Below are 21,288 nucleotides of genomic sequence, written 5' to 3'. Positions count from 1 at the left end.
GTTGATCTCTTATGGTCTCTCCAAACTCTATAAGGGATAATTTGCTAAGAATTACACAGAAGTGGAAAAAGTCTGTAAGCAATTTTACCTAAACAACAGATTATTGATGAAAAGAACATATAGAATGTAAATCTGTAGTTTATTGAAACTTTTTTTCTGCAGTATTTCTACAGCTCACCTACCTGCCATCCTCTAACACACACACACCACAGTACTATAATATTTAAATTATGCCTTAATTTTATAGTCATGGTTAAAGAATAAAAGTTATGTGTTCAGCTTCCTCCTAATATATATACTGAAGATTCTATTTTTCCTTTAAAAACTGCTGAATCAAAGGCACTGCTCGCTATAGAAAATTTGCTTATGTAATTAAATATAATAATGCTTATCTGGCCAACAAATGCTTGTTAAAAAGAAACAAAAAATCAGGAAATGAAAATTCTTTCTTTAGTTAGAACGAAAGGCTTCCTCACGCAACTCCATAGATACCATGAATGTAAACCAGGTGATTATAGGCTGGGTGTCTATATTCAAAGCTAAAAGATTCAAAGGACATACTTTAATTCCAAGAGCTCTATTTCATATTTTTTTAAAAAATAGAATGGATTATTACTTTCAGACAATTTTGCAATGTTAGCTTTCCTTTCCCTTATAAATGGGTACCTTTTAGCAGCAGATGAAAGAGTTTCTTTTCTTGCAATTGCGACAGAGCTGGTGTGGCTTGGCTTTCTGTTTGCACCACTCCCGTTGGTTATACAGGACATAGAAATAGCTTCTCGAAGGCCTGGCTGGCCTAAAAGTGGTTAAGAAAAAATTTTACATCAAACTTCAAAACACTCTTCAAAGATTGGTAGTTTAAAAAATTAAGACCATCACAGTTTAGAACTAAGTAAGCAAACTGCCTGTTCTCTGGTATGCAGCATACAATATTGTTGTCTCTAAACTTAATCTCATCAAAACAGACCTATAAAAAGGACATGCTAAATTACTACACTGCAGCTAGACTTACTTTCTAGCTAAATGGTTTGCCCTCTACATAGAGCAGCTTCAAAACATATGATTCAAAGTAAATCACAAATCTCTACATCACTGATTTTCAGAAATCACTCAGGTTCTACTGAAATCAAATTATTTAGATATCCTAGAACCATAAATGTTAAATCTTACAATGTTATTCCATATAAATAAAGCATAAAGGTATAAAGCAACCTCTGCTTTCTTAATTTACATAGTAGAAGGATTGGAATAATTATGTGATAGGTTATGTTGGTGTGGTTAGGAAGATTCAAAGTTATAAGATAAAACAGGTTTATCTAATAAGGGGCCAGTTCATTTAAAAATTTGAGAATAGAGGGATCCCTAGGTGGCGCAGCGGTTTGGCGCCTGCCTCTGGCCCAGGGCGTGATCCTGGAGACCCGGGATCGAATCCCACATCGGGCTCCCAGTGCATGGAGCCTGCTTCTCCCTCTGCCTGTGCCTCTGCCTCACTCTCTCTCTCTCTCTCTGTGACTATCATAAATAAATAAAATTTTTTTAAAAAATTGAGAATAGAAAATAGATTTAAATTTCTGGACTCTGTTTTTTCACATACACACAAAATCTAATTTGGCCAGTATGATGTTTGTTTGCTTGCTTCTCTTCTTAAAAGTACAGAGAGTAAAAACCTTTTATGTATAGAGCCTAAAACATCTGGCACCCTGGACTGTTCCATATATGATGGTATGACACTGCATTTTTGACAAAAACAAGCTGCTAGGGGCCATTTGTATCATAATCATCTATAGTGTTTTCTTAATATAGAAATTCCTAGACCTGACCACAGACCAAATAATTCAGAAGGAAGATGGAGACCTATTGTATTCACTTTCTGAAATTTCTTAAGAAAATTTTCACTTATAATAATGTATAGCAACCTTCAAATTATGCTAACATCACTAGTCATCAGATCTGTTGCTAGTCTGCCAAACAGGTGACTTCTAATTGTACTGACAGCTTTTATTTTTATTATTGTGGTAAAGGGATCCCTGGGTGGCGCAGCGGTTTAGCGCCTGCCTTTGGCCCAGGGCGCGATCCTGGAGACCCGGGATCGAATCCCACATTGGGCTCCCAGTGCATGGAGCCTGCTTCTCCCTCTGCCTATGTCTCTGCCTCTCTCTCTCTGTGACTATCATACATAAATCAAAATTTAAAAAAATTTAAATAAATATTATTGTGGTAAAATACTTATAACAAAATTTAGCATTTTAAGCATTTAAAAAGGTGTAGTTCAATGGTATTTAGGATAGTCACAATGTTGTATAATCATATCTGATTACAGAACATTTTGATCACTCCAAACAGAAATCCTGTACTCGCTGAACAGTCACTCCTGATTCCCTCCCGCTTCCCCCCAGACCATGCCAACCATTAATTTGCATTATCTCTGTTTATCTGCCTATTCTGAATATTTCATATACATGGAATCATACAATATGTGCTCTTTTGTGTCTGGCTTATTTTACTTAGCACAGTGTTTTTGAGATTCAACCGTGAGGCAGCATGTATGCATACTTTATTACTTTTTATAGCTGAGTAATATTCCATTGTATGAATATACCACATCTTGTTTATCCATTTATCTGTTAAGGGACATCTGGATTGTTTCAATCTTTAGGCAATGTGAACTGTGCTGCCATAAACATCTACACGCAAGTTTTCATTCGAACATCTGTTTCAATTCTTTTGGGTATGTAATTAAGGAGAAGAACTGCTGGGTCACAAGGGTATTTTGTTTAACTTAATAAGGAACCATTAGCACAGCTGCTACACCATTTACAATCCCACCAGCAATGTATAAAGGATTCTTACTTTACCACATCCTTGCCAACACTTGTTATTTTCATTTTCTTAAAAAAAAAAAAAAAAAAAAAGATTTATTTATTTTAGGGAGGGGAGAGGCAGAGGGAAAAGGAGAGGAAGAGAATCTCAAGCACAGTCCCTATTGAGCATGACGTGGGGCTCAATCTCACTACTCTGAGATCACGACCTGAGTCAAAATTAAGAGTAAGATGCTTAATGACTGAGCCACCCAAGTGCCCCACATTTTTTTAAATGATAGCCATCTCAGTTATATACGTACTATTTCACTGTGGTTCTGATATGCATCATCCTAATGAGAATCTTACTGAGTTTGTTGGCCATTTGTATATTTTCTTTAGAGAATTATCCATTCAAGTCCTTTGCCCAGTTTTTAATAGGACACTATGATGTAAATTGTTCATAATGCTCTCTTACAATTCTTTTATTTCTAAAAGGTGCCCACTTTCATTTCTGATTTTTTTTCATTTATGATTTTAGCAATTAAAATCTTCCTTCTTTTTCATTCTGTCTAAAAGTTTGTCAGGTTTGTTGATCTTTTAAAAAACCAACTTTTAGGGCATCTGGGTCATGATCTCTACATCCTGAGATGGAGTCCCCTGTAGGGCTCCCTGCTCAGCAAGGAACCTGCTTCTCCCTCTCCCCACTACTTGTGCTTGTTCTCTCTCAAATAAATAAATAAAATAAAATAAAAAAGAAAAGAAAAACTATCTTTTGGTTGCATTGGTTCTGTTGTTTTTCTATTTTCTACTTTGTTTTTTTTAATCCATTTTTTTAAAGATTTTATTTATTTATTCATCAGAGAGAAAGAGAGAGAGAGAGAGGTAGAGACACAGGCAGAGGGAGAAGCAGGCTCTATGCAGGGAGCCTGATGTGGGACTCGATCCCGGGACTCCAGGATCAAGCCCTGGGCTGAAGGCAGGCACTAAACTGCTGAGCCACCCAGGGATCCCCTCTATTCTCTACTCGTTCATCTCTAATCTTTATTATTTCTTTCCCTTTGCTAGCAATGGGTTTAGTATTTGAGATCTTTTTTAACATAGGCATTTACAGATACAGATTTTCCTCTGGGCATTGCTTTTGCTACATCAACACCTGATTTTGAAATATAATTTTTTAAATTTTTTGTTACATACCAAAAAAAAAAACCCCTATTAACTACTACATACAAACAAACATATAGTCTGCAATCCACTTTCTATACCTTTCAAGGTCCCAAACCTCATCTCAAAAGGAGATCAATCACACCCACTGGGTATGGTGGTACTATAGCTGTATACCTATTACATTACAGCTCTTACATCAAAGACAAAAACCAAAAAAATTCAAGTGTTGTAAAAGATGTGAAGAAACTGGAACCCCTGTGTACTTCTGGTAGGAATGCACCTCAGCCTTCTGCAATCTGGCTATCATCTAACCACTTCACAGACATTTTTCTTGTCAAGATGGTGATCTCGGTTCTTTGTCACTAAATTCAATGGATACTTTCCAGTCTGTATCTTGCTCAACTTTCCATCAGCACTGAATACTGCTGATCATTCAGGCAAGAATGGTATTCAGGCAAGGGAAATAAATGTCCTTAAGTTCTTTTTCTTTTCTTTAAATATTTTTTATTTATTTATTCATGAGAGACAGAGAGAGAGGCAGAGAAACAGGCTCCCTGTGAGGAGCTGTAGGCAGCACTCAATTCCAGGACCCCAGGACTACAACCTGAGCCAAAGGCAGACGCTCAACCACTGAGCCACCCAGGTGTCCCTGTCCTTAGTTTCTAGAACAGTGCCTTTGCCTGAATTTCTTCTTAGCTCTCTGATCATTCCTTCTCATTCTTACTTGCTGGATCTTCTTTTCCTTCTTCCCCCATCCCAAAGATTTATTTATTTGAGGGAGAGAGCACACATGTGCATGCACAGGCATGCTCTAACAGGGAGAGGAGCAGGGGGAGAGGGAGAGAATCTATAAACTGACTCCCTGATGAAAGAAAATGTTTACAAAAGAGTAAAGGGCAGATACTGGCATCACAGAGTTCATAATCTTGCAAGAGAATCATACTGGCAATAAAAATATGTGGTAAGTACAGTAATAGTGATATGCACAGAATATCATAGAAGTACAATGACACATAATTCTATAAAGGTAACTAGGAACACAGAGCTCAAGGAAGATTTCCTAGAAGAAATGCAGAACAAAGTGTTAAGCCAGGTAAAATTTGATGATAGGATACTTAGATCTTATTCTAGTATGTGTAAAGAAACAGAATGTAATAGCAAAGTGGAGTGTGTATGTGTACATGGAAGGGAGGAGGTGGACAAAAAGCTCTTTGTAAGGTGAGAATGTGGAAGAAAAGGGAACAGAGTTCACATGGGAGAGGTAAAGAGACACTCAGATCTTGGAGACTTTATCTATAGAGGATAGAGACCACTAAAAGGTTTTGAGCGGGGGTAGGGTGGGGGGGGTGTGGGGGTGTTACATTTACATTTTAGAGCAAACCCTCTAGTGGCTATGTGAAGAGCAGATTTCAGGGCAGTGGTCCAGGCATAAGATGATAGGGATCTGAAATAAGAGCCTGGTAGTAGGAATGCAGAAAGGAGTCAGTTTTAAGAAATGTTTAAGACTTAAAGAATAATGAGCTCAATTTGGGGAAATTTTACATTTATGAATTCTGAAGGACATACACACAAGCAGAACAATCTAGTATGTAGACAGACAATTCTGAAGTGAAGTCCAGATCCAAGAACAATTTGGGAACTGGCACTAGTAAGTGGCTGTTAAAATCATGTCGATAGAGGAGTACTGATGCCATCTCCTGCAAGGAACCTTTAATTCCAGTATTTATCTTATGTGCTCCCACCCACAGCACCGTTTTACCTTTTTAATACTAATTACCTATTATTTTGTAAAACTGACCTATATTCTCAGTTTATCTGAGATCCTTTGGGGGAAAGGAAGTGTTTTTTATTTCTTTAATCTCCAGCACCTAAAAAAAAAAAATCTCCAGCACCTAAAACATTGCCTTGTACAGTGAAAAAAATGAAGGAAACAGACACTGTCAATACAGTAAGTGGTGGGGAGTAATATTTATTATCAAATGCTTGCTATGTACTAGGCACTGCCCTAGGTACTTTACAAGTGGTATATCCTTTGATCTTAAGCATAATCCTAAAAGGAATTTACTATTATCATCCCAATTTACTGCTGAGGAAATTAGAGAGATTATTAGCAGGTTCAAGGTCTGTTGTAGTAGGCAATGAAATGAAAATCTGAGTCCAGCCAGAAGGAATAGTAAATAGAAAGAAAAAATTCTATCTAATGTAGAGTGACATTTTAAGCTGTGCCAGGATAAAGATAGGAATTTACCAGAGGGAGTATGGTGAAAGGAAATTCTAAGCAGATAACAGTACTAAATCATCAAGGTCCCCAGACACAAATAAAAATAGCAAGAAAAGGCCAAAAGAAGATTTCATGGTCTCTTTCAATCCTACAGTTTAATTTGAGACAGTTCTCAGTAGAGGTAATCCTCAGTATTTGGATGAAAGAGTGAATGATCTCCCCAAGGTAGAGGCAATGCATTAAGTAAAGCACAGGCAAAAAAAAAGGAACTGTGGGGAGTGCTTGTTTTTCAGTTGAGAAGTCTAAAGTGTAGTCTCTGAAAATCAGGAACTGGAAAAATGGAACATAATTACACAAATTCACAACTAGAAGGCACCGTTACACACACATACACACAGCCCCTCTCCTCCAGGGCTTGAGCATTATTAAGTCTGAGCCGTAATCTCAAAGATTAGCCTACAAGACTGGAAGCAACAGTAATTTCTAGTGACCAAAGGTACAAAAGTAAAAGTAGTTCTAATTCTGAGCATCAACCCAGCTGAAATAAGGAGAAATTTAAGCTAAATTTATAAACCAGGAAGGTATTTAGCTTTAATAACTGTAGAAACCATCACAATGCCAGGTCAAAGTCAATAATAATTTTTATACTTTATGATGACATGAGAATACTAACCATGTGGTTTATATTCCTGATGACAGATCCAAGCATATGACCTTTCTGATAACTTAGCCCAACAATTTCTAAATATTAATGAATTTCATTATACTCTAGACTCACGTAATAAAGTTATCATGAGAAACTATTGAATATTCAAATTCTCAAAATCCACCAACTGGTGGCTCAGTTAGTTAAGCATCTGTCTGACTCTTGGTTTCAGCTCAGGTCATGATCTCAGGGTCAGGAGACTGAGCCCCAAATAGGGCTCTGCACTCAGGATGCAGCATGGAGTCTGCTTGGAATTCTTTCCTCCTCCTCCTCCCTCTACCTACGCCTGCCCCGCCCCCAATAAATAGATAGATAGATAGATAAAAATCTTCAAAATCTCAAATTCTGGCTACCCTCATCCATAACACCCCTTTGTTCTTGCATCTGTCCCAATCCCTCTCTCTAGAGTTTTTTTTTTTTTTAAATCACAACTTTCCACTTCTTAAACTTTCTTCTTCCCACATTCAATTTAACAAGTACTTACTGAGTCATCCCAAGGATAGCTATGTTATAAGAAACTGTCTCTGCCCTCAAATAATTCACAATCTATCAGGAACATCAAATATACATACCAAAACAGACATACAAAAAACTTTTTAAATAATTTCAAGAGACAAAAAATGGAAATATTTTCAGGAAATAGTTTGAGCCTTAAATGATGGGAATACTTTTGATCAGGAGGAAGGTAAAAGTGGTCCATGGAGTAAAAAACTCTAGTTGATATTCAAAATCTGTTATTTATCTCAGATTCTCTATCATATGCCCCACAGCTCCAACTGTAGACCTCTTCCACTCTCTTTATCTAGTCAAGCTCCTTTCCTTTGGTCTCACAGGAAGGTGTACTTTAGTCCTTTTAACTCCTAATGGCCACTAATTTTTTAGAAGTATATTTTGTGCTGAGGGCACCTGAGTGGCTCAGTTGGTTAGCATCTGACTCTTGATCTCAGCTCTTGAGCTCAATGTCATGAGTTCAAGCTCAGCAAGAAGAAAAGACGAAAAGAAAAGAAAAGAAAAGAAAAGAAAAGAAAAGAAAAGAAAAGAAAAGAAAAGAAAAGAAAAGAAAAGAAAAAAGAGGGATCCCTGGGTGGCACAGCAGTTTAGCGCCTGCCTTTGGCCCAGGGCGCGATCCTGGAAACCCAGGATCGAATCCCACGTCGGGCTCCCGGTGCAGGGAGCCTACTTCTCCCTCTGCCTGTGTCTCTGCCTCTCTCTCTCTCTGTGTGACTATCATAAATAAATAAAAATTTTAAAAAAAACCTGTCATCTTAAAAAAAAAAAAAAAAGAAAAGGAAAAGAGGGAAGGGAAGGGAAGGGAAGGGAAGGGAAGGGAAGGGAAGGGAAGGGAAGGGAAGGGAAGGGAAGGGAAGGGAAGGGAAGGGAAGGGACAAGAAAGACAAGGAAAGAAAGAACAAAAGAATGAACAGAAGAAAGAATGAAAAAATGAATGAATGAAAAGTACATTTTGAGCTGAAATAACCAAAGGATTTGGCTTTCATACAGAAATAGAACTCTGGAAACTGTGATCGCTGCCTGGTCTGAGGAAGTATCCATTCATATACTTCTATATACAAAGAGCATCTTAGAAATCTTGGATCTGCTGTCAATTAATAAAAACACTCCCATCTCCTCCTACAATTCAGTCATTTTAGCTCAAAGACCCATCAAGAAAATTTACACTTTCCAACCTGATTAGTATAATTTACTTATTACCAACATCATTTACAACAAACTTTGGCAATCTCTGTCTTCTCCCAAATGTTATTTGGAATAAGAGGCAATGATGCAGACCTGTGCCTATATGCTATCCCAGATTCTACATAATTAGGATTGTTTCTTTCAGAAAACTGACACCCTCTATGTTTAAATTTTGCCTCTGGGTTCTCTCATTTCTCAAGTGGCATTTGCAATGCTTGGTACTTGTGGTTTACCAGTACTTTCCTGGTTTAAAATGACTGATTCTCACCTTCAGATACATTTGATTCCTTTGCTTGTATACCACTGTATGCTAACAGCTTGTCTTCACATAATGCCACTGGGCTACATTCTCAAATTACAGTCATTTGGTCACCCCAAGAGGTCTTAATGGGTTTCCCAGGCACCAGCTGTGACATAATTTGTCTTCCTGGCAGTTAATATTGCCAAAGTGTTCCCTGGGCCTTCCCGTTTGTTCCAAAGTACAGGTAATTTTTTTTTCTTTTGGCAGGAACTCAGTTGCAACTGCTGCATATATTATGAACATATGCCGTCAAAAGGAAAAAATTCTCCAACAGAAAAGAACGTATATGAGAAACTTAAATGACTGGCTACCTTAAAAACTGTTGGAGAAGCTTTCTACTTCAGTTAAGCGTCTAGCATAAGAAAAAATGGGGCTTAGCTTTTAATACTGCTGGCACACTGGAGAGGATAAACTGAAAGAAAAGAAGTAAAAACACTGAAATGACTAGTTAGATGTATTTCTGATTTTGGCATTTACTGAATGGCGATAGTACTATGAAGTGACACAATAGAATGTCATTAAGCCATCAGCACACTTACCATTAACATTTAGTTTTAGTCACACCTAAAGCCAAATCATGCCCTCCATATCAGCACTATCTAGCAACTAGAGGACCTTATTAATAAGGAAGCTGACCTATATTTTTAACCACAGCTTCATCAAGAGGTTTTGCATTCATCTATCCATGGGGGTTTAGCCTTACTTCTAAAGAAAAATCCTCTGGAAAATGTAGCTATCTTAAGATGACGACAGTGATTATTGTCCTGCCAGTAATCTATGTTAAAGTGAGTAAGTTCTACTTTCACAGAGGACTAAAAATATTCACATAAGATAAAATTCTCCACAGAATCATAAATTACAAAAAAAAAATCATAAATTACCTTTTCAATAAAGGAAAAATACAAAATCCCCACAAAATAATTTCATTTTTAAAAAGTATTTTATAAAAAATTTCATTAGAAAATACTTTGCTTAGAATGTTTATTCCAAATATTTGTATCATTAATGTATTAATCCTGTTTAATATTAAACTGACAGTTGATTAAGGTGCCTATGTGGCCCAGTTGGTCAGTTATCTGACTCTTGATCAGGTCATGATCTCAGGGTTGTGGGATCAAGCCTTGTATCAGGATCTATGCTCAGCATGGAGTCGGCTTGTCCCTCTCCCTCTGCTCCTCCTCCGCACATGCTCTCTCTCTTTTTTACAAACAAAAACCTGACAGTTGATCTATTAGGCTATACACAAATGTCAATAGTGAAGAATTACCTAATTTTTTCCAATTATTTCTACTGTGTACTATATATAAATTCCAAGATAAAGCTGTTTAGAATTTCCGATAATAAATTATAAAACTTTAACTACATATTTCTCTTGATGTCTAATTATCAATCTTGGAAAAACATAACTCATCAGGCAAGTTTTGCCACTAAAGGGAACTAGAGTAATTAATCCTTAACAATGAATTATGCTCATCTCTAAAATTTCCCCAAATTATTATATAAACAGCCCCCCATTAATCTATTTTATGGACAGGATTTCAAAGTCTGTGCCTAAAATAATGAAGTAACTTAATAATCACTAACGGACCCCATTTCAGAATGTAACCATATTGGCATCTTTTTTTTTTTTTTTTAAGAATTTATTTATTCATGAGAGACACAGAAAGAGAGAGGCAGAGACACAGGCAGGGCAGAAGGAGAAGCAGACTCCATGCAGAAAGCCCAATGGGGGACTCAATCCCAGAACTCCAGGATCACGTCCTGATCTGAAGGCAGACGCTCAACCACTAAGCCACCCAGGCATCCCCATATTGGCACATTTTAAGAATAGCAGTCACAGTAAACTTATGAAGTACAATCAATGAAAAGGAGTTTGGTATCTAATTAATAAGGTTATTAATAAGAATTAATAGTTGGTAGTGGGGGGGGGGAGTTCCAATATAGCAGCTGCAGGTGGTTCTATAACTCCAGAACTGAGTAAAGTCTCCACTAAAGAGCCTTAAATAAAACTGATCCTAAATTCACTTCAGAGACAAAAGGACTATGACTAAGGATAACTGGAAGAAAAAAAAAAAAAAAAAGACTAGAAAGACTGCTGCCACTTTCATACTTACAAAAAAATATGTTCCTGGAGAATAGGAACTATAGCTATTTAATTGTATTTGTATTTTTATGACACTGAAACAGATAATGCTAAGTAACTGGTATATTATACAAAATATCATCATCTACCAAATTTTTAATAGCAATCTTTAAGTTTCTCTATAAATATATCTTTTTAGAATTTTGTTTATTTATTTATGACAGACACACACACACACGGGGGGGCGGGGGGGGTGGAAGCAGGCTCCATGCATAGAGCCCAATGTGGGACTCGATCCTGGGTCTCCAGGATCACACCCCAGGCCGAAGGCAGCACTAAACCTCTGGGTCACCGGGGCTGCCCTCTATAAATATTTTTTTACTGAAATACCTTGGTAAATAAAAAACCAGAAAAAAAGATTTAAACAACATGCTGTTGTTTTGGCATAATAAATTATTAATTTTTTAAACTAGTATGAACTATGTGAAATAAACTTTCAAAAATATTGTGGATAACAATCAAGCACCATATCATTTTCTTTTTCAGAATTAAAATATTCATACGGAGTTAGAAGCTGAGGGTATATAACATCAGTTATAGATGGTAAGCATGTTCTTTCTCTACACCAAGTTTACCTTCCCTGTAAAGCCCACATACATTAATTGATCTGGCTCCTCATTCTACTCTAACAACTCCAGAATCCTTTCATTAAAATCAATTTATAAGCAAATAAAGTTTTGCCTGGCTTGATCTTGGCAGTCCTCAAAGTTGGTTCTCAAAAAAATGTAAAGACTGCCATGTAACATTATTAGCCAAAGTGGTTTCCATTAAGTTTTTTGCTAAACTTATTCCTTGTCACTGACACATTTATCTTATTAACCGCTACTGGGGAGAAGATCAATCAACCCACCTCTCTAACTCTACATTATTAACTATCTAGGCCCAGTGTCTTTGAGGGTAGGAGGTCTGAGAATGGAAAATCATGTTGTCTACCTACACCACATCCTCTTTATCCATTCATTCACTGAAAGTACAGCATAGGGAATGTAGTTACTAATATTATAATGAGGTAGGTGACAGTTACAACACTTAACCATGGTGAATACTGAGTAAATAAAATTGTTCAATCATGATATTGTACACCAGAAACTAATACAACATTATATGTCAACTATATAGTTCAACGATAAAAACTAAAAATAAGTTAAAGAACAAAAAAGAAAGAAAAAGAATGAGAACCACAAAGCCAGGCCGAATGAATCACCTCCATGCTCTCAAGGTAACTCAACAATCTTTTTCATATGTCTATGGTCTTCCATTCTCTCAGCATTCCAACCCACCTTTTTCACCACCCAGAAACAGTTTTACCTTCTTAAAGAGCATTGCTACTCCTGAGGAAGAGTAGAGTTCCAGCCCTGAAAACTGTGAATGTTTATTAGCCTCTGTTTCGTTTTATCTCTTTCTAATCTATCTCAGAAGTAGTAGTCTTCTAAGGCCAATAGTTTCTTACCTGCTCTATGATCCTTGCTCAAACTCTCAGGAAACTTACCTCATCAATTACCACCCTCCACTGACACTCCCACTAATATCATCTTCCTCTCTCCTGTCTTTTTTGTCCTCAACACATCCTCTACCTACTACCATCTTCCTCTCCCAGGCAAATTTTCTGAAAGCATGGCCACAGTGCTGTTCTGCTCCACAATTCTCCTCAACTGCTGCTTCTCAAAATACTGTAATTTGATTTGCAATTCTATCACTCCACTAGAATTGCTTGTGGAGGTTTCTAGCAATCTCATAATTGCTAAATCCAATGGTCACCTCTCAGTCTTTGTTTTATTCAACCTCTTTGTAGCATCTGACAAGAGGAATCACTCTTTTTTTGCTGAAATACAGGCTCCCAACACAACTCTCCAGAGCCTTGTTCTCATTTTTATATCCTCTTTCTATGGCTTCAACTATTATCCATAAACTGAATATTCCCAAATTCTTACTGCTAGCCACCATTAGCATTAACACTAGACCTGCAATTCAGTGACCTATATGTGTCTATCTTCACATCATATATACCTCTAACCGAATATTCAGAAACAGAATTCAGTCTCTTTTGCTATTGCCAAAATGGGGAATAATTACACCTATGTCCACGTACTCTATGAAAAAAAATCAGTAAGATATATGAAATAATAGAATCAATTGTTTGATTAACATGAAAGAATTTTAAATTCTTTCTGGGTGATTGGAGGAAGGGAAAGGCAGGCTACACAGTATCTGCTCCCAACTCAGAGTAATAGCATCCTAATGACTGTTTCTTTCAACCTACAAAACACTCAATATCTAGAAGTTAAAATTAACATTGTATTGGGGTTAGTATTAAGTTTCAGAGTATAAATTCTTCAGGATTCTGCTCACGAATGACCACCAAAGGCTTGGATAAGGCTACTTAAATTATAATGATTTTTATAATTTTATAATTTCTGTAAAGGTGAGAGGACTGACTCAAAAAGTACATATGAGTCCCTACTTGGTATGTTCAATGCTAATTACTATGGGTGATGCAAAGATTCAGTTCCTGCCCTCAGTAAATTTGTTACCTAACTGGAAGATACTAAATTCACACATATATATACTATGACATAATAGCCTGTAAGTCCAACCAGTGGTATTACAAAAAAATTCCCATTTAAAATAATAAAGAGTAAACTTTCAAAATATCTTGGGAATAAAAAGGAATTGAAAAACAAACTACAATCACAGCTAATCCAAAAGACAAACTATAGATTATATTATTCCCAGTTTCAATGTCACTGATAAAATACACAAGTTTTATAAAATATTGCAAAGAAAGTGTTGCAAAAAGCAAGACTCCTCCTACTTTAATATACAATTACCTTTACTTGGAACTGATTTTTTCACTGAGGCTACATGATCTTCAGAGATTGCAAGACGCCTCAAAACATCAGCCAAAGCTGCCTTTAGCACAGTGATTTCATCTTCTTGTTGCTGAACTCGTAATTCAAGAGCTGAGAGGCGATCTTGAACATCAGATGTACTTGCAGCAGAAATACTATCATCTATAAAATAAAGTATGGATTTTTTAAAGTGAACTGTTTAAGAAATAACTTAAATAAGATCTATTCAGGTAACTCTTTAAAAGATGATAAAAATTGGGGAAAAAGCCCAAACCACCATTTTTACACAGATTAACTTCTATAAATATTTTCATAGCTATTTGAATGAATTAAAAATAGTAAAAGTTCATATATCTGGCATATAATTAAAGTTATGAAAAATTTCCCCATAATCAAATTTTCTCTATTATTATATATCACCTTAACTGTTTTTTTCATTAAAATGTTCTTGAAAAATATCATTTTGGAGACTTCTGGAAACTTACAAGACAGTAAACTACCCAAAGCACTTTTTTTTTTTTTTTTTTAAGTTTTACTTATTTATTTGAAAGAGAGAGAGAGCATGCACATGCACATATGCACCCAAGGCGGGGAGTAGAGGGAGAGAATCTTCAAGTAGATTCCCCACTGAGTATGGAGCCTGACTCTGGGCTGGATCTCATGACCCATAAGATCACGACTTGAGCCAAAACCAAGAGTCGGACACTCTTATCAAATGAGTCACGCAGTTGCCCCACCAAAGCATCCTTTTTAATTACATCATTATCCCACTTTTCTATGAAAATAAAAAAGGAGTACAAATCACTTCAGTTTTGCTTTGTATATCAGATTGGAAACCACTCACCTTCAGCATCAATGATCAGAAAGCACTCTTTATTTCTGTCTTTACTATTACACTCCTAAAATGGCACAAAATATTGCTGATATATTCTTGCAGTTCTTTCTAACCCCCTGATGTCCCAATCTCTTAGGGCAGGGAGGTAGTTGGAGGTGAGGAGGGGAGTGTGGTGTCTAAACTACATAGCAAGTATTTATTTGCCTTAGGTATGTAACAATAATAACAAAAAAACTATTTAAATGAAGTTTATAACATGGCAATGACAAACTACTTCCAAAGCTATGTAACTTGAGAACAAACTGTTGGCTCAGTCAGAACCCAAACATAAAGAAACTTCAATTGTTGTTGGCTAATTCACATAAGCTGGAAAAATCAGAGGGGAATTCAGGTTCTTACATAAGAATGGTTTGGATCAGAGTGACATAAACCAAGTCAGTCATTCACCCAATAAGGCACAGTGTGCAATTTTTCTCATACTGAGATAATGTGCTATTCATCTTCTTAAAAAGACAATTTAACTCAGACTTTAAAAAAACAAAAAGAATCCTCAGCATTTAAAAAGCAAAGCTATCACCATCTATTATGGTGCAGTAAACAATATTCAAGTTTAAGATCATATATGCCTACAGACGTCTCAGGAATACATATGTACTCTCTTCTGCCTTTAGAGGTGTTTCATGGACAATATTTGAGAATTACTGGTAAAGGAAAAAATTATTTTCAATTTAGACTTTAATAACAATTAGTTGTATAATCTTAGGCAAATTATTTTACTTCTTTGAACCTCAATTTCTTCATCTTTACACAGGTTATGAGGAAGGTGCCTAGGACATGTCTGACATCCAATAAATGTTAAAATACAACAGAAGAGTACCAAAGTTATAATTTGGGATATATGGGTGCATTTTTTACATAAAAGGCAGTTCTGTCAAACTCTGAGGTGCTTAAAAAAGGACTAGTAAGAACAATTCACTCTCTCACTTTAGAAATTTTAACATTTCAGGTTTTTTTCATTTCCACAGTGGTCCAGCTAAACACTGTGTGTGTTGGATTATGCCACTATGATTTATTTTTAAAGATTTATTTGTTTTAGGGGTGGGGGAAGAGTATGTGAGCAGGGGAGTGGGGGACAGAGGGAGAGGAAGAATCCCAAGAGGACTCCATGCTGATTGTGGAGCCTGATACGGGGCTCCACCTCATGATCTGAGCCAAAACCAAGAGCCAGATGCTTAACCAACTGAGCCACCCAGGTGCCTCAATGACGAGGTTTTTATTATGTGAAACTTGGACAGTTACATGAAAGGTGGTTCAGTTGTAAATATCCTAACATGACCTACTAGATACTGTGATAAGACACAAAGAACAGTTTTCAAAGGACATAACCAACCCAAGGTTAACTATTAACACTGTCCTGCATTTGTACTGTACCTTTCATATTTATTACCACATCCCCCCTCCTCACACTATCTATATATTTGAGGAAACAGCCTGAAAAGTTAAATAGCTTGCCCAAGGTCACCAAATTAGTCTTGATACCTGAGACTCAAACACAGGACTCTTGACTCACGATATAAGGACCCTTTACTCTATTTCACACTGCATTCTTACAATAATCATAGGACCAAATATATTTTTCACAAAGCTACTAACAGGGTTTAAACTACTGAGTGACATACTCGGGTTTTTGTTTTGAAAAAGTTATTTTGGCTGCTGTGTGAGAATGGGCTGGAACAGAATAAGAGTAAATATAAGACCAGACAGGAGGCGATTATAGTAACCCACATGAAAGGTGATGGTGGCCCAGGACAGAGTTACAGTGTCTGTGTATCTCAATCTGTCCAAGACAAATGTATTTGCTGTACTAGTATAAACATTATCACAATGCTCCTTCTTGCACTCTCAAATTTCCCCCGTTGGGTAATCTATTACAGGTCATTAACAGTGGAGACACAAAAGAGCACAACAGTTGATCCCCACAGTTTCTCATAGTTCTAAAATTCTGTAACCCGTTCCTGGCTAAAATCTTGGTTCTTGACCTCTTCAAGAGCAAGAATCTCTTTGGGAATCCAACAAAAGCTATGTATGGAAGAGAAGTGCATGAACATGGCTTAAGTAAATCTGTTTGCTACTTGCCAGCTCTGTGACTGGTTTCCTCCTATGTAATTTCTTCATGCTAATTAGTACTTACCTTAGGCTTGAAATTTTTAGATAAAATAATGCACAGTACTGCCATGTAGTTAGGGTTCAATAAGTTTCTATGCTGTGTAGATACTCTTTATTACACTGTTTACTACTGTCACAAAATTGGAAATGACCTAAAGTCCATGGATGTGGTTAATAAGCTATGATACATTCACACTGTAGAAAATTAAAAACAATGAGGTAGGTATATAAACTAAAAATTTGAAAGATCTACAAGACAACTTAAATAACCAAATTTCAAAACAATACATACTGATTATTTTATTAAAATATACATATGCACCAATATACTTCTAGAAAAAAACAACCCAAAGAGCTTTGTATTTAAAAATGTATATAATGTACACATAGGGGATCCCTGGGTGGCACAGCGGTTTAGCGCCTGCCTTTGGCCCAGGGCGTGATCCTGGAGACCCGGGATCGAATCCCACGTCGGGCTCCCGGTGCATGGAGCCTGCTTCTCCCTCTGCCTATGTCTCTGCCTCTCTCTCTCTGTGACTATCATAAATAAATAAATAAAAAATTAACAAAAAAAAAAACTTTATAATGTACACATAGAAAAGGTCTAGAAGGTTACACATCCAACTGGTGATTGTTATTCCTGACTGAGAAAGATTTAGAAAGATAGGAGTAAAAAGTAATTTTTGCTTTTCAGTGAATTTCCATATTATCTAAAAGTCACCATAAAAATGTATTGTTACTTAATCTTAAGTTAAAATGCATCACTTCTGAAGCTTGAGTTCTTAAAAGTTTCCTCCACGCACCGTTCCAATTTTATTTTAAAAACATACTAGAATACAAGGCAATTAAATTTGCACTCACTGATCACTAAAGCTAGAAAACAGACTATCTCTGAAAGACCAACAACCTCTCCTGCCATTTTATAGATAAATAAACTAAGACTGAATAATCAGGTGAGTTACTCTTGGTCACACAGCAAATTGAGGTTAGAGTTCCTCCCTCAGATGACTTTATAGAATGCATAGTTCTCGCTCTGTTTTGAAAACTTTGTTCTTTTTCTTCTCTCCATCTCTAATCCACCACATTCTTGTTCACAAAATATATCAGTGTGTAATAAAATATATACTTTCTGGGAGGCTGGTTTTCTGTTTTTGTGTTTGTTTTGGAGAGAAAGAGGAGTGTGGGACAGACAGAGAGGGAGAGAATCTTAAGCAGTCTCCATGCCCAGCATGGAGCCAATCTCACAATCCTGAGATCATGACCAGAGCTGAAATCCAGAGTCAGAAGCTTAACTAATAACTGAGCCACCCAGGCACCCCTCTGGGAGGTTTTTATACTCCCTTTTCTTAAGTATATTAGCTCCTTTTCCTTATACCACAGTAGCCTCTGATGTCTTTGCTCCTTCTCAAAATGGTTTCTAGCCTTGAAAGCTAACATATGAACTACAAATGAATTCTCAAGGATTGTTAAATTCACTGTGGGGTCAGGGGTTGAGGTAGGTGAAAGGAGAGAAAAAGGAGTTCATCAGTAACTAGTAAACTTCAATATTCAATATTATAGTTTAAAACTACAATCATAGCTGTTCATTAAGCTTTTACTATAATGAATCAGTTAATTTGGCTTTTGAGTTAGGAAATATATTATATCTTTGTAGGAGCACCTGGGTAGCTCAGTCGGTTAAGTGTCAACCTTCTGGTCATGATCTCAGGGTCTTGGAATCCAGTCTCGTGTCCCTCTCATGGAGGGAGGAGACTCCATGCTGAGCAGAGAGTCTCCTCCCTCCTCTCCCCACTTGTGCTTGTTCTTTCTCTCCTTTTTTTTTTGTTCTTTCTCTTAAATAGGTAAATGAAATCTTTAAAAAGAGAGAGAGAAATACATTATCTTTGCAGAGATAAATATATTCTAAATACCCAAAAGTTGTCAATCCAGCATCACATCAGAATATGACATGCCTATACATTCTAGCACCTTTTCAGTGCCAATGACTTTGTATAAATCTTTCCAAAATAAAATGATTTCTTGCCTTCCTAACAAGGGCATGCAATTATAATTTAGTCACTTCTAGATTACTCCATCTTCACTGAGAATATTACTTTGTGCTATAAGCACTGTGAGAGAATGATGCCTTAAAGACTACTATAATTCTAATTAAATAATTGGAAGAAGGGAATCCCTGGGTGGCACAGCGGTTTGGCGCCTGCCTTTGGCCCAGGGCGCGATCCTGGAGACCCGGGATCGAATCCCACATCGGGCTCCGGGTGCATGGAGCCTGCTTCTCCCTCTGCCTATGTCTCTGCCTCTCTCTCTCTCTGTGACTATCATAAATAAATAAAAAATAAAAAATAATAATAAAAAAATAATTGGAAGAATAACATTTTCAAATTTCTAATCTTTCTCCCTACCTTTTCTGCTTTCCTCTTTGTAGTTAAGATTAACTATACCTGTCTATAGCAACATTCCTTCTCAATCTAATTTCCTACTTTATGGGATATTAAATAATCAAGCTTTCTGAACTATTCATAAGAAGAGAAAATATTCTTTGAAATTAGGACTTCTCCATTTAAAAAATTATATTAGATATGAATATTACATACACATCCATTATGTATATGATATATACAAACTAAACAGAGGAAAAAACAGTCTCAGCCATAATATTTGTGTCACTGGAGGCCCAGAAGAAAAGTGAGAAAAAGATTCCAGCTGAAAAAAAAAAAAAATACACAAAGAATTAATTGCTAAAGTTTCCAAGTTAAATTAAAATTTAGAAATTCAGGGATCCCTGGGTGGCGCAGTGGTTTAGCGCCTGCCTTTGGACCAGGGCGCGATCCTGGAGACCCAGGATCAAATCCCACGTTGGGCTCCCAGTGCATGGAGCCTGCTTCTCCCTCTGCCTATGTCTCTGCCTCTCTCTCTCTCTCTCTCTCTCTCTCTGTGTGTGTGACTATCATAAATAAATAAAAAAATTAAAAAAAAATAAATAAAATTTACAAATTCATTAAAATTAAGTATATATTGAAGTCAAATCCAAGTAGATCAAAGAGCTCAAGGCAAAATTATAAAACCTTTACAAAGTAAGAGGGACTATCTTCATACCCTGGAAATAGAGGGGAGGTTTCTAAATGAGTGAGACATAGAAAGTTCTAGGCATAAACCAGAGAGTGATATATCTACATTAGAATTCAGAATATATCCTAAAAGACAAAATAAGGAGAAAAATCAATTTAAAAACTGGGAGAAGACAGTTTTAACACCTATAACCGGTAAAGGATTAGTAACTTGAATAAAGAATTCATACAAATTATAAGACATAATCCTACAGAAAATTTGGTAAAAATCTTGACCAAGCATCTCAAAGGAAAAGGAACAAATGGCCAATGAGTATATAAAATAAGGCTCAATCACCTCAATTGATTAATAATTTTGGAAAATTAAAACCATAAGAAATACTATCCTATACTCACTGAACTGGCAAAGCATTTTAAGTGTGACAGTATCAAGTGTTCCCCAGGATACAGAGTAACTCATACATTATTGGTAGTAGGTAAACTGTTTCAAAGACTTTGGGTGGAAAAAATCCAACTATGGAATTATCTGCTAAAACTGAAAATGCACACATCTAATGACCCAGAAATTTCATTCCTAGGTGTATATATCCTATCCTATACTAGGGCTAACAAAGGTTTTCTGTTAAAGAGCTAGATAGTAAATATTTTAGGCTTTCCAGACCATACAGCCTCTGTAGCAACTACTCAAAGGCAGCTACTAATAAATACGTAAATGACTGGGTATGGCTCCATTGCAATAAAACTTTATTTACAAAACAAGTTGTCTGCCAGGGATTCCCAGTCTCTACTCTAACACATACACCAAGAGATAATCGTTCAAAAATGTTTACAGTAATATAGTTCAAAATAAAAACAAACTGGGAAAGAGCTAAATGTTCATGAACTGTAAAATGGGTAAATAAACTGTGATACAAACATTCAACAGAATATTACAGAATGGTAAACTATGGCTACATGCAACATCATGTATGAATCTCGATAGTATAGGGAGGTATCTGCAGATAATATAACATCTTTGTCATAAAAACAATCAAAACATATATTGTATTATGCTTTGGCGGGGGAGGGGAGTCAAGTGATTTTTCTCTTCTGAAAACAACTTTGGGGATGAGTAAATCAGAGTTGGTTTCCTCACTTTATTTTTTGAAGAACAATGAAATCATCTTTGCAAATTGAATTCCAAAACAGATAAAAAGTAGAGTTGTACTTGCAAAAAAACTCTGAGGTTTTGTCATAGAAACAACTAAACCAGATGGTTTTTATGACAGTTTTGAGGGCTAATGGTAGGACCCTTACTTGCCTATAAATCTTTGGTGGGGAACATAGCCCATTTCAGAAA

At 36.4% G+C, this 21,288-nt stretch overlaps 1 protein-coding gene across 4 annotated transcripts in view; it reads right to left on the bottom strand.

Annotated features, from left to right (window-relative positions):
• Window positions 1-21,288, bottom strand: part of EML4 (EMAP like 4) — a 160,885-nt gene that overhangs the window by 78,767 nt on the left and 60,830 nt on the right. For all 4 annotated transcript variants that reach the window (XM_038561347.1, XM_038561348.1, XM_038561349.1 and 1 more), the window contains exons 2-3: window positions 13,860-14,042; window positions 667-796 (exon numbers count right to left, since the gene is read on the bottom strand). In XM_038561347.1, the coding sequence (XP_038417275.1) occupies window positions 667-796; window positions 13,860-14,042 (313 nt within the window). The remainder of the gene's footprint in view (window positions 1-666; window positions 797-13,859; window positions 14,043-21,288) is intronic.

This window comes from Canis lupus, chromosome 17, assembly GCF_011100685.1.
Source record: "Canis lupus familiaris isolate Mischka breed German Shepherd chromosome 17, alternate assembly UU_Cfam_GSD_1.0, whole genome shotgun sequence".
NCBI lineage: Eukaryota > Metazoa > Chordata > Mammalia > Carnivora > Canidae > Canis > Canis lupus.
The sequence above is the reverse complement of the archived record's forward strand: the minus strand, read 5'-3'. Positions and strand labels throughout refer to the sequence as shown.